The sequence below is a fragment of the Puma concolor genome, chromosome C1 (genome assembly GCF_028749965.1).
Source record: "Puma concolor isolate L17-30 chromosome C1, mPumCon1.1.hap2, whole genome shotgun sequence".
Classification (NCBI taxonomy): domain Eukaryota; kingdom Metazoa; phylum Chordata; class Mammalia; order Carnivora; family Felidae; genus Puma; species Puma concolor.
Window position 1 is genome coordinate 78597445 of NC_141674.1, and position 13744 is coordinate 78611188.

General features: G+C 35.0%; 2 protein-coding genes across 5 annotated transcripts in view; one reads left to right on the forward strand and one right to left on the reverse strand.

The window, feature by feature from the left end:
* Window positions 1-6360, forward strand: part of CC1H1orf146 (chromosome C1 C1orf146 homolog) — a 55366-nt gene extending 49006 nt beyond the window's left edge. For both annotated transcript variants that reach the window (XM_086717550.1, XM_086717548.1), the window contains 4 exons: window positions 3015-3105; window positions 4577-4745; window positions 5135-5213; window positions 6096-6360. In XM_086717550.1, coding sequence (XP_086573676.1) covers window positions 3015-3105; window positions 4577-4745; window positions 5135-5213; window positions 6096-6230 — 474 coding nt within the window. In that variant the 3' untranslated portion in view covers window positions 6231-6360. The remainder of the gene's footprint in view (window positions 1-3014; window positions 3106-4576; window positions 4746-5134; window positions 5214-6095) is intronic.
* A 976-nt stretch (window positions 6361-7336) lies between these two features.
* GLMN (glomulin, FKBP associated protein) overlaps window positions 7337-13744 on the reverse strand; it is a 35455-nt gene continuing 29047 nt past the window's right edge. For all 3 annotated transcript variants that reach the window (XM_086717547.1, XM_025934973.2, XM_086717546.1), the window contains 3 exons: window positions 8293-8416; window positions 7599-7681; window positions 7337-7492 (listed from right to left, as the gene is read on the reverse strand). In XM_086717547.1, the coding sequence (XP_086573673.1) occupies window positions 7376-7492; window positions 7599-7681; window positions 8293-8416 (324 nt within the window). In that variant the 3' untranslated portion in view covers window positions 7337-7375. The remainder of the gene's footprint in view (window positions 7493-7598; window positions 7682-8292; window positions 8417-13744) is intronic.

Sequence of the window (13744 nt, forward strand, 5' to 3'; positions counted from 1 at the left end):
ACCCTTTCTCATTTCTGTTTTTATTTATAGTTCCTTTCTAATGAGTAGATTTGGTAGACAGAATGTTAACTTTATAGAATATTGATAGGTGTTATATTTGTAGAAAGAAGTATTGGATTGTATTTGGAATTCTTGTATAAACAAATTTATACAATTTTTTTATTGCACTGTCTTAACAGCTGTTCATATGCTCAGATGCATTATAAATCCTCAAAAGGAGATAAAATAATATTCAGTGTTTCCAAGTATTAATTGAATAAGGAATACATTTTAATATCTCATGGGACTAATATTCCATAAAATATGCTTTGGAAAATCTAGTTTTATTTATTTATTTTTTTTTTTAATTTTTTTTCAACGTTTATTTATTTTTTGGGGGACAGAGAGAGACAGAGCATGAACGGGGGAGGGGCAGAGAGAGAGGGAGACTCAGAATCGGAAACAGGCTCCAGGCTCTGAGCCATCAGCCCAGAGCCTGACGCGGGGCTCGAACTCACGGACCGCGAGATCGTGACCTGGCTGAAGTCGGACGCTTAACCAACTGCGCCACCCAGGCGCCCCTGGAAAATCTAGTTTTAGCTCCTAGTTATTTGAAAAATTAACTCTTGAATTTGGCTATTTTTTTTTTTCTAATTCAGTACTTTTTATTTTTATTTTTATTATTTTCTTTTATTATTTTTATTATCATTCTTTTAGTTGGCACCCCAGATAGCATATGAATTTTTTAAGTTTATTATTATTTTTTATTGAAGTGTAGTTGACACAGTGTTACCATATTTTCCAGGTGTATAGCATAGTGATTTGACAAATCTTGTACATTCTTCCATACTCACTAGAGGTGTAGCTACTAATAGAATATGATTAAAATTCATTAACATGGCATACATGGGTCCTTAGGTTATGCACGCATTTATTCCTAACACCATCTTCAAGTTAACTGACTTGTGTATACCTTACATACTTATCATCTAAGGATCCTACTTTTGGTTCTGAATGCCTTTGCCTGTTACTTTTTTCTGTCCGTGCTTTTCTCACATTTATCTTCTTCCTTCACTTGTCTGCTTAATAAACTCCTTTCTACTTTAAAGGTTTAACTCATATTTTATGAAGCTTTTCTGACTCACATCTGTTACATCCTTTTATAGTTTCTGGTTCTTAGCCAAAATTCTCAGTCTTGTCTTTCATCTCCTTGAACATAGTAAACATTGCTATTTTAAGGTATGGATCTGGTATAACTTCACTTTATGTATCCCCTGTGAGTCTACTTCTATTGCCTATTGTTTCTCATAGTTCTCTTCCAAGTATTTCATCTCTTTGTATGTCTGATTATTTTTGTGTATTGGAATTTGTATTTGAAAAATTGTAGAAATAATTTGAGGCCTAGAATAGTGTTCTATTCCTCTAAGAAGCTTTAATTTTACAAGAGAATTAAACCCCTAAAACCTAAGCAGGGTTGCTACATACATTACAGGACATTCAGTTACAATATTTGGGTTTTAGGTAAGCAATTAACTTAGTATAAGTACATCCCAAATATTGCATGGGACATACTTATACTAAAAATTATGTTGTTTATCTGAAATTCAAATTCAGCTGGGTGTTCTTTATTTTTATTTGCAAAATCTGTCAGTCCAAGCCCTAAAGCATCTATTGTATGTAATAAATGAATTACATCTAGAATGGTACTAGTTATGTGAGAATTGAAAGAATAGTCACTCAGATAATTTTCTTTGTAGTTCGAAAGAGGAAACCTGATTGAGAAAGGTTGCTCTAGGGAGTGGTTCTGCAAGATGGTTGTGAATACTAGTAATACAGTATCACCTAAAGACAATTTCTGGGATCGAAATGGTTTGAAGCTAGGCTATAGTCCCTGTGAGAGCTGTTCTACTTTTATCAGGAGCTGTGTTTAGCCTGTCAGCTCTTTCGGAATTGGCAGATGCCCTCAGGGAAAAGGTGGCCTAAATGCTGGTCTCATATCTTTGCATTTCTGTATGGATTTGGCCTTATAATTGTTCACTATCCTGCTAGCTCTCTGATGTATTCAAGAAGATTTTTTAAATTGTTCAGCTTTTCTAGTTGCTTCAGCAGGAGGTTTGGCTTAAATTGCTTAGTCTGCCATTGCTGGAATCAATGTATAGTTTTAAAACGGCAGAAATAAACTCATGGGAAGAGCCATAGTTGAACTCTAGGTCAGGATCTGTTTGGCACAAAATACTCTCTTTGGGACAGAAAGGAAGCATATATTTTGTACATAATTCCAGCCTGTGTACTTAAAATATACATGTTATAAAGCAAAATATAAAATTAATATACCTAAGGGATTTTTATCTACTTGGAGAATAATCAGCTTGAGCTGTAACCAATCGGGAAACCCTATTAACCACTTACATTTTAGTGGCTTGGATAAAATTATCTAAGTAATTACTTGTATAGAATAGAAAATGAGATGATTTTTGAAATGGCATTCAAACAGAAGTCCTCTTGCTGTGTTCATACATGTTTTCTGACTCACCTAAGGCTTGAAGCATCTTAAAATTATAATAAAAGTAACTGTAGTATACACAAATAAATTGGAGAATTGGTTGTCTCCTTGTGGTATTTTGTACATCTGGCACTTCATGGTTCTCTGAGCCATCTAAGAAACTCACCACAACCCACCTTCCAATTTATATTAATGTATGCCAGGATCCATCTCCAAGTTGTGTTTTTAAAAGAACTTTGCGTTTGCTCTGCTTCTTATAGTTTAGTTCTTTAATACTGTCTTTTGTTTCTGTCTCTAAATAACATAACTAGTACACAATTCATTTCCAAACAGTGTGTTTCAGAACTAAATATTTTTGTTTTTACAAAAGTGTTTTCACCATAGAGAGCACATTTACTGTCTCCTTTGATGATCAGATATATAAGTGGTATAGTTATAAAAGAAGCTATTAAATTAATTTTTTCATTAGCTTTAACAAAAAGTCATTGTAAGCATGTCTTAAGTTTATGTTTCTGAAAAAAATGTTTTTTAGAGTTGTGAAGTTGCAACTGCCCTAGATCGAAGCCACAAGATTCGGTATTCAGATTCAGTGGAAAATGGATCAATTATCTTTTCTCTTTCTGGTACAGTATATTTGCTGTCTTAAGTTTCTTATAAAATATAGAAGTATAAATTCTAATACTGGTAGTTCAGTAACCAGGTAATAAGCTTAAGGTACTATCTTTTCAGAGAGGTAAATGTATAAAACTATTACTGCTGCAAAAGTAGTGCATGTGGCCGATTACAACATGCATTTCTTTTTAGATTACAATTGTTGAACTAAAGCTGAACCAGTGGAGTGTGGTAGAAGATACTAAAAACTACTTGTTTTGGAACTAAGATGAAAATAGAACAAAGCCACCTCTCCAACAGTCAGTACTTAAAATGTTACCAGTATTAATGAAGAGGCCAACGTCACATTGGTCAAAAGCCATATACAAAAACAATATAGGAGAATGCTTTTTCATGATTTTGTACATGTTTTTCATGAATATAACATAAACAAATACTAAAAGAAAAGAACAAATGGAGACAAATAGAAGTTCCGCGAATCATAAAACTGTACAATGGTCATGGGCAAAATAGAGGAAGGAATTAGATTAGGAGATGAGAAGCCTGGGACAATGGAAAGGGGGCAGCACAAAGCATAGTTTTGTGATAGGGAAATGACTGAAGTGATAAAAGGTGGAGGTAAAGAATTTTATCAGGAGGGTTGCAGACAGACTGATACTTTAGCAGAGGTTTTGGAAGACAGGCAGCTTTCAAAAGCTACTAGAAATAAAGCTCCAGGCTGAAAGTGGTCCAACTTCAAACTCATCCTTCCTGGTTGAATAAAGAGCCCACTAGGGAGAAGTGAAATGTTCTTGAATACCTCCTATGTGCCTTGGCCACTTTATATACTGTATCTTATTGAATCCTCTCAACAAACCCATGAACAATTATTATTGCCATCTTACAGATGGGGGAACTTAGGTTCAAAGAGGTTTATATAAATTGCCCAACTTCACTCAATTAGTATATAATCACTTTCCTCAGATTGTCTACTCCTCATCATTTAAAGTGCTATAATTAGATCAAATTTCCTTTCAGGACTATTCTCACAGGCCTGATACTTTTTCAAAAATCCTAGGTAACTGCTTATCGAGTATATTAATGTATGTAATAGTTAATATTCTCTACAAAGGTTTCTTCAAGAAACAATTGAAGGCTTATCTTCCTTTGATTTTCAGCTTTAAAAAAAATCATTGTAACACACAAAAAAACTTTTCACTAAAATTAGGCATTACTATGTATACAGTGCCATCATCAGAAACTGATGACCAAAAACATTTTTCCTCTTATTTAGAATAAGCCATCCTTTTATATAGAGCACTTCAAAGAATTACCGAAATCATTTTGTAGTTTAAGAATTTTGTTATAGTAACTTCTGTTCCTTATGGGTTTAGGTCCTGTACACTTAACCAGCTATATGAATTTTTGTTGATTTTGTGGAGTTTACAAAATATTTTATTATTATGACAAAGTGATGTTTTATATTTTGTTCACCTTTCCTAGGAGTTGCATTTTTATTGATGGATGCTAAAGAATGCTTTACATCAGCTGAAGAAATATTTCTAGCCAAAATTGAGAAGTTTACTAATATTCACCAAAATAGCTTTTTGGTTCTGTCTGCTGCCTTCCATGGGCCTGAGGAATGGAAACTGATGTTCAGGATTCAGCAGAGGTATGGATGAATAGTACTATAGACTTTTCTTAAATTACAATATGCTCACTTTCGTTCTTAATCCTTTTAAACAGGTGAATTGCGTTTTGCCAAAAAATAAATGTTATAATATTAACTTGTCACAGTTAACAAAATGCAGGCCTAATGGGTATTCCAAGAATGAGGGTAACAAGTTTCAGAGTTCATGTTGATTTCTGAGATTCTCCTGCAAGACCAAAACAAAAGTGAACATTTTAGTCTGTTCAATCCTGGCTATAAAGTTTATCATATCCTCTGTGGAATAGGGCAGGGCATAAATAAATGACAAGAGCTTTCTCTCTCCTTTCTGCTTACTTAACAGATGTCTATATAAGTTATATAATGTATTTAACTTATGAATTATTTTTCAGATTCCTGGGTAGTAACTTACGGATACTTCCAGTACACAACACAGTAGATGCTATTAATCTTATGTGCACTATAGCTAAGGTGAGTCACCTGAGGAAAATGACACATACATAAAAACTCATAGATTTTAAGGTTCTTGACTTCAAAATGCACACTCTCTTGAGCAGGATTGACAAATACTGTTTCTGTTCCCCTCAGAGAAGTTGCTCTTTCAGCATGCAACTCTTGGAAGCCTGAACTCAGCCTCTCAAGTCTTCTCAATTTACTTCTGGTAGTCATTACCACAATGACTAATTTTAGGCCAAAAGAGCATTTGGCATATATACATTGTGTTGGTCCTACTGGTTACTTAAATCTTCCTTTAAGTTCTAAAATATAATTAGATCAGGTTGTAGTCAAGAACTGTCAAAGTGCATTCTTTTTTAAAGTTTACTTATTTATTTTGAGAGAGCACGTGTGCGCATGAGCAGGGGGAGGGGCAGAGAGACAGAGAGAGAGGGAGAGAGAGAATCCCAAGCAGGGTCCACACTGTCAGCTCAGAGCCCCAGGGAGATCATGACCTGAGCTGAAATCAAGAGTTGGACACTTAACTGACTGAGCCACGCAGGTGCCTCAAAGTACAAACATTTTATTTTATAGAATGATCTTCACTTCACAAGTTACCATTTTCTTTTCATGCTTGTCCTCTGTGAAGTGTGCCCTAGGCAGAGTTAGGTGTTTCTTACTCTTATACTTGGAACAGATCTTCATTAAAGCAATTCTTAAAGTATTCTTTTGACTTGTTTGAAATTCCTTAAAGACAGAGCTCAGGTATTTTTCTTTTACTGACTTAACTCACGCATAGTATTTAGCACAGAAGGTGATTTGATACTTGTTGAATAAGTGAAAGTTTATCTTTTTATATGACCCTGTAAAAATAATTTATTTCTGTAAATAATGTTGCATGTTTATAACTTCTTACAGATGGCCTCCAAACCATACATAGATAACATCTGCTATAGAATGGTAACAACTGAGGCTTACATCATTGAGCAAAGTCCTGTTTGGAAAACACTTCAAAAGTTAAAACTGAGTAGTGATTCATTTAACCCAAACTAGAGTATCAATTACAAATGTCCTTTTGGAAGAATATTAAAATAATTAGACCACTTAAATTATAATGTTAAAATATGTATTTACTTTAAAGACTTTTAAAAATTTTAAATAAAATGGATATGACCAAAAATGATTTATTTTCAGTTTTGTTGAGTAATTCCTTTAATAATGTTTAGAAAACATTGGTACATACATATATTTAAAAAGTCAGATGCAGTTTTTTAATGATACAAATTAAGTTGGATGGATAAGTATTTACTACAAAATAAAAACACAGCATTTTTTAACTAGCCCCTTAGACTAAAAGGAAAGTCACATACACTTTTTAGCTTTTCCACAAAGGCTGCCAGTATTTTCTAAAATTAATCTTTGCAGATGCTTTTCATGTTGTAACTGCTGCTAGAGAGGTGGTGATGGAACTCTGCCCCCTAAGACTCCTCCTGAGGCAAGGAAAGGAAGGGAAATTAAGAGAAGCAGCCAACTGGCCCAACTGAAAACTTCTGTGTACACTTTTAGAGTGGTGTGATATCTTATTTGACACTAGGAGTTCTATTTTTTTTTTTTATGTTTATTTATTTTTGAGAGAGAGAGACAGAGTGTGAGCTGGGGAAAGGGCAGAGATAGGGAGACACAGAATCCAAAGCAAGCCCCAGGCTCTGAGCTGTCAGCACAGAGCCCGACGCAGGGCTTGAACTCACAAGCTGTGAGATCATGACCTGAGCCAAAGTCGGACACTTAACTGACTGAGCCACCCAGGTGCCCCAACACTAGGAGTTCTAAAATGTGTCATAGCATCTAACTGGAACATAAAGTGTATCAATGTATTTATAAACTCACTACAACTGTATGAATGCATAAAGGCAATTCAACTACATTTTATGAAGTTATAACATAAAATTATTAGTTTGTATTGGATTTTCAGTAGTAGGATTTAGAATACATATATGGGCATCATTACCATCTAGATAGATTATCTTTTTAAAACCAAAGAATACTACTGATCCATAATGTGTCATCACAGAAACCAATAACTGAGAAAGGTTACATTTATTTTTCTAGTATTTTACAGAAAAGTTTTTATAAAGATATTAAATAATCATAATGGAAAATACAGTATTTTACTTGTTTTTATTTTGGGAAATGGAGGTTCATTTTATCCCAATATTTTCTTCAGGGGTAGACTTTGTTTTTATTTCAATGAGTTCTTCTACTCGAGCCAGAACACTTTCAATCAAATCAAATGTGAAAAGAGCTGAATGTAGAACCTGCAATGCCAAGGAAAGTTAGTGTTATATTAATGTTGCTGTTAAAGCAAAAAAACAAAGTAGAAAGTCCTCAGCTGGATGTAGCTTAGGAAAATTTCAGATATACCTTAAGCTGCATTTCAGGTGGCATATTAGGGATCTCTTCTCCACCTACAGTTACAGAACAAAGATCTTTAGATTTCTGGACATCTGTTAAGGGAAGAAAAAAATTTAACCATTAAAAATCTCTCAGATTTCAATAATCAATTTATAACCTACTTTCATTATTATGTATCTGTTACACTAAAAAGAAATTTCTAGTAATGCCTTTAAGAAATATCCCCACAGATACATAGAAAAGAGCAGAAGATCATTATAGTAGAATTGCCGACTTTAAAAAGTAATTCTGAATCTGAGATTCTTTTTTGTAATTTATACAGATTTACTTGAGAGTGAGGTTGGCGGTGAGGACAGGTGGGGGGATGGACAGAGCCATACCAAAGTTAGTGAAATATACAAACAGAAATACTTGTAATACAGTTAGATTCTTAATCAGAATTTGATCTTAATCTGGTTTTAAACCAGAATATACTTCAATTTGTTTTAAATCTTTGTTAACCCAATTTCAATTTCAACTGGCTTTACAGATCTGTTAAAAATCATTTTAATTATAAATGAAATGACTTAACTGTCATGGTTCCTTGTTTGTTATAAAATAAACAACTATGATATTAGAGAGTTCTTTGTTTTGAATATACATAACAGTTCTAAAATTTGACTAATTTTTAGACCTAACTAAAAATGAAATACACATTACCAACCTTGGCTATTTTCTTGGCTATTTTTAATTTCTGCTTCATAATGTGCTTTTGACATATTAAGTCCTGTATGGAGTGGCTTTAAGAAATTATTCTCAATCTTTCCAAGTTCTGTCCATAATCCAGTCTATTCAGAAGAATTAATGAAAGAATTAGTTATTTGGTTCAACATTTTTTGATTGCCCACTATTATTAAACACATGTTAAGAGCTCAAGAAACAAAAATAAAATCTGATCCTTGCCTTCCAAGGTAGTTTACTATTTAATAACACATTCATGCATACATTTAGTTATTTTATGTGAATACCAATCAAAATAAAATACCAATCAAAACAAAAATGTACTCTGGATACTACACTCATTCCTACACCATCTGGACAGCTCCTGACTTTGAGATGTGTAACATACAAGTTTTATCCGTGAGAAAATTATTTGAGAATAATCCATATGATGAGACATTTCTTTTCCTGTAAAAACCATCCCTACAATGACTACCTTATATATTCCTTCAACTCATGATCTTTCAATTGATAGCCTTGTCACAGATCTAGTTCTAGAGGATCCTTTCCCTTCTCTATTAATGGAAACATTTCTAACATAAAGCTGTTAATGAACTTTCTAGTGATCCATGTAGATAGAAATTTTACCTGCCTAGGACAGCTTAGGGTTATTCTGTCATCCATATTAGAAGTTTTTATGCCAAGAGCATTTCCTCTTATATTACTCAAAGGAGGGGAGTCACAAAGTCTTAATTTTATTAGAAAGGAAGAAAGGGAAATGAGAGGGGAGGGGTGGGTCATGGGAAAGAGAAAGGAGACAGGAGAGAACAAGAGGAGGTAGAAGAAGAGAGAGAAAATTCATTAATTTTATTAAAAGTTTCCAGGGGCTCTTTACAAAGGAAAATAGGTGAAAAAGGGAAACTTAGGAACCCAATTATCCTTAACTAAAAGTGGATCACTTGAAAGCCTATTTTGTATTCAAGTTTTGATTATTCAGTTCCAAATAGTATCTTTTATCATGTATACAAATATGTCATAAAATAGATTTTATTCATAGTTATATAGAAGTTCTTAAATGTCAATGTGCTAGTTAAAAATGTAGATTTCTGTGCTTTACTCGGAGACTTTGAGTAGATTTAGGGCTGAACCCAGGAATTTGCATTTATGCACATAAAAGAATACCCAGATGATTGTGATTAGGACCATATGTTAAGATATAATGATCCGGGGTGCCTGGGTGCCTCAGTCGGTTAAGCGTCTGACTTTGGCTCATGTCATGATCTCGTGGTTCTTTAGTTTGAGCCTTGCATTGGGCTCTGTGTGGACAGCTCAGAGCCTGGAGCCTGCTTCAGATTCTGTCTCCCTCTCTTTGCCCCTCCCCCGCTCATGCTCTGTCTCTCTCACTGTCTCTCTCTAAATCAATAAATAAACACACCAAAAAAAATTAAAAAAAAAGATACAATGATCCAAGGGGCACCTTCATAGCTCAGTCGCTTAGGCATCTTACTTGGGCTCAGGTCACAAATCTCTCAGGTTTGTGAGTTAGAGCCCCGCATTGAGCTCCGTGCTGACAGCTCAGAGCCTGGAGCCTGGTTTGGAATCTGTGACTCCCCTCTTCTCTCTGCCTCTCCCCCGTTCACGTTCTCTGTGTCTCTCTCAAAAAATAAATAAATGTTAAAAAAAAAAAAAAAAAAAAGATACAATGATCCCATCCAGGGGCACCTGGGTGACTTGATTGGCTGACCATCTGACTCTTGATTCCAGCTCAGGTCATGATCCCAGGGTGGTGGGATTGAGCCCTGCATCAAGCTCTGCACTGAGCATGGAGCTTGCTTATGATTCTCTTTCCCTCTCTCTCTCCCCCACCCGGGTTCATGTCCTCTCTCTCTAAAAAAATAAAATAGCCCTATCCAATGCCAATGAGGAAGAAAATTTTTAATTGAAAATGTTTTTTAATCCTAATTTTAAATAGTCATATGTGGCTACTACCTACTATATTGGACAGTGAAAATCTAGGAGGTCTTTATTAAGACTTTAGTTGTTTTTAATAGCAATTTATTTTAACATACAACACGTTATAAAACTTGTAATAAGGCAATAAAAACATGTGGCAAAATTAGGCTACAGCAAATCTGTTGGGAATTCTGTCCAGCTAATTCTACAAATCTTTCATATGATGAACTGTAATTTTAGAAGCATGTAGGAGTGAAGAAGTTGTGGAAATAAGAATATTCCCTCTCTTAAAATTAAGGTTACTAGGTCTTTAAAAAAAATACCACAAGGAAAATCATTTTAAGATTTCTTTTATCTTCAATGTCTAGAAAAAGTAACTTAAGAATTTTAAATAGTTACAATAAGGATAAAGATGTGATGTTCTCACAAATGCTTGCTTTTTTTCTAAAAAAAATTTTTTAACGTATATTCGTTTTTGAGAGATACAGACAGCATGAGCAGGGGAGGGGAAGAGAGACGGACACACAGAATCTGAAGCAGGCTCCAGGCTCTGAGCTGTCAGTACAGAGCCCAGCGTGGGGCTCAAACTCACAAACCATGAGGTGATGACCTGAGCTGAAGTCGGACACTTAACAGACTGAACCACCCAGGCACCCAACAAATGCTTGTTTTTAATTTTTACCCAAGTAGACTCACTTAATGTAGTTAAATTCTTTCAGTTGTAAAGCTTACCTATATATTTCAAAATCCACTGGAGTCTATCTCACAAAAGGAAGACTAGGCAGTTCTGACACATAATGAAATTTATTGCCAGAACAGACAGGGACCTGTCAGGAATCAGCCATGACACTGAAGAAATAAAGGAAGGAAACAACTAACACCCAGTTTTCCCCTTTCTCCTTATTTGAATATGATTCTTATTTATGAAGTATTATTTATTCTTATTTACAAAGCATACGATACTTATTTATGAAGTAGTATTGTAGAACTTCTACTGTTTCTAATATTAATACTGTAATAATAAGGAATGTGTGTCACCTGAAGTCCTCTTGCTCAGCAAATAATACACAAGGGATATGTTTCAATAAATGAAAACCCAAAATATGGATTACACAGGATTATATGTATGTGTATATATGCCAGATACAGTTATTTTCCTAAATGAAAAGCATATATGCCTATATTATACAATTCAATTTTTAAAAATTCCCAATTCTTGTAGCCTTTACAATCTCACATTGTTTCCTTTGACCTTGTTTTCGTTGTACATATTATAAGCACAAATTATTTAGGACAAAGAATGGACAAGCAGGCAGATGGAAAAGGGTATGAGTAGATAGGACAGACAGTGAGGGATAAAATTATTATGGACTGTGTATTAGAATAAATTATTGTAATTTAAAACAACTAACATTTAACATATCATTAATAAAAACTAGGTTGGGGGTGCCTGGGTGGCTCAGTCAGGTAAGCATGTGACTCTTGATTTTGGCTCAGGTCATGATCTCATGGTTGTGAGATTGAGCCCCACATCAGACTCTGTGCTGACAGTGTGGGAGCTGCTTGGGATTCTCTCTCCCTCTCTCTCTGACCCTTCCCCACTTCCGCTTGTGCATTCTCTCTCTCAAAATCAGTAAGCTGGTTTTGCCAGTTGAGATGGAGGTTCAACTTAAAAACTGAGAACAAACTGAGGGTTGATGGGAGGTGGGAGGGAGGGGGGGGTGGGTGATGGGTATTGAGGAGGGCACCTTTTGGGATGAGCACTGGGTGCTGTATGGAAACCAATTTGACAATAAATTTCATATATTGAAAAAAAATAAATACACTTAAAAAAAAAGAAGAGATGGAGGTTCAAGAAAAGTTTTGTTGAATCTGAAGTATGGGAGAAGGTGCCTATAACTTAGAAGAGATAAAGAGAAATGAAATAGGGTGAAGAGGGGAATGACATATGAAAAGAATAAGTCAGCTGACAGCAATCCAGAAGAGCAGGAAAAGAAATGGATGATTATTCAATTATGAATCACTTTGTTTTGTATTTGAATGATCCTCTTAATATCCCTGTATACCTTTCTGACTGCTTTTCAGCTTTTCATCTGGCTAGTTACCCTCTCAGCATGCTTAACTGATCAAAAACAGGTACTGGTAGGAGTCTTTTTGAATAAAACTACCCATAATTCAGCCTCACTAGGGTATCATTTTGATTCTTCCTTAATCAAAATGTATAAAAACTCAGAAGCTGTCATTTTTTGATCAGCCATAGCACACAGATTTACCTGTCATGTATATACATGACCTATTATAACTGCACTTGGGAGAAATACTTCTATGATGAACAAACAGGCTCTTAACCTGCCTCAAAGATAACAGGTTGCCCATCTTGGACTGAGTTTTTTTGCTAATCTCTTTGGTATGATAATTCTTATGGTAACTTGCATGGCAATACTTTGGGATATTTGAATCCCAAGAAATTTTTTTAAACCAGTAAATAATAAAGCAATCTTGTAAACTGGTTGTATCCTTTTCTTCGCCATTTAATGTTCAAGCCAAATAAAAGGCATTATCTATGGGCATAATAGCAGATATTGCACAATGCTAAACTGCTCTGTTTTCCCTCTCTATGCAGAGGCCCATCTGCTGTCCCTGCAGTACAGTGTTCCATACCTAATAAATCTAACACTCCTAATCAAGAAGATATTATTTCTCCCTGACAGTCAAATTAGGTCATCTCTAGATGTGGCCTTTCATGATAACTAAAAAAGTAAAAACTTATACCATACCCTAAGGACACCCTCCTGAAGCCTCAGGGCCTCCAATGCTGCTGAATATCACTTGTTAGCTTTTCTGTTTTTACCACAAGCTCCTTTAGGAATCAGGATATACTGTGATTCAAAGGTTCTGGCCATTGCCTGGGGTCATGGCTGTCTCTACCACTTACTGGGTATGGGCCCTTCTGCAAGTTAAAGATCCTTCCTAAGCCTATATTATCTTTGAAAAGCTATTAAAAAAAAAAAAAAAAGGCAGAAAAGGACACAGCAAACTTCTGATGACAACAGTGTTTTACATTTGATAAAGATTTGGATAAGGGGTGCCTGGGTGGCTCAGTTGGTTGAGTGTCTCTTGATTTCAGCTCAGGTCATGATTCCAGGGCTGTGGGACTGAGCCCCACATCAGGCTCTGCAATGAGTATGAAGCCTGCTTAAGATTCTCTTGCTCTCCCTCTGCCCCTCTCCTCTGCTCTCGCTTTCTCTCTCAAATTAAAAAAAAAAAAAAAAAAGACTTGGATTAATCCTATCCATTTGCTACAACTCAGAGATATTCGCTTAAAATTTGTGCATTTCATTTTATGTAAATGTTATCTCAAAGAAAAACTACAGACAGATATTTAACTCTATTGAAATATATGCTGAAATATGTAGGGGCAAGTATGCTCTCTGCATACAGTTTACTATGAAATGCATAAAAAATAGACTGATGAATAGATGGTAGAGAGATGGAGACATGAT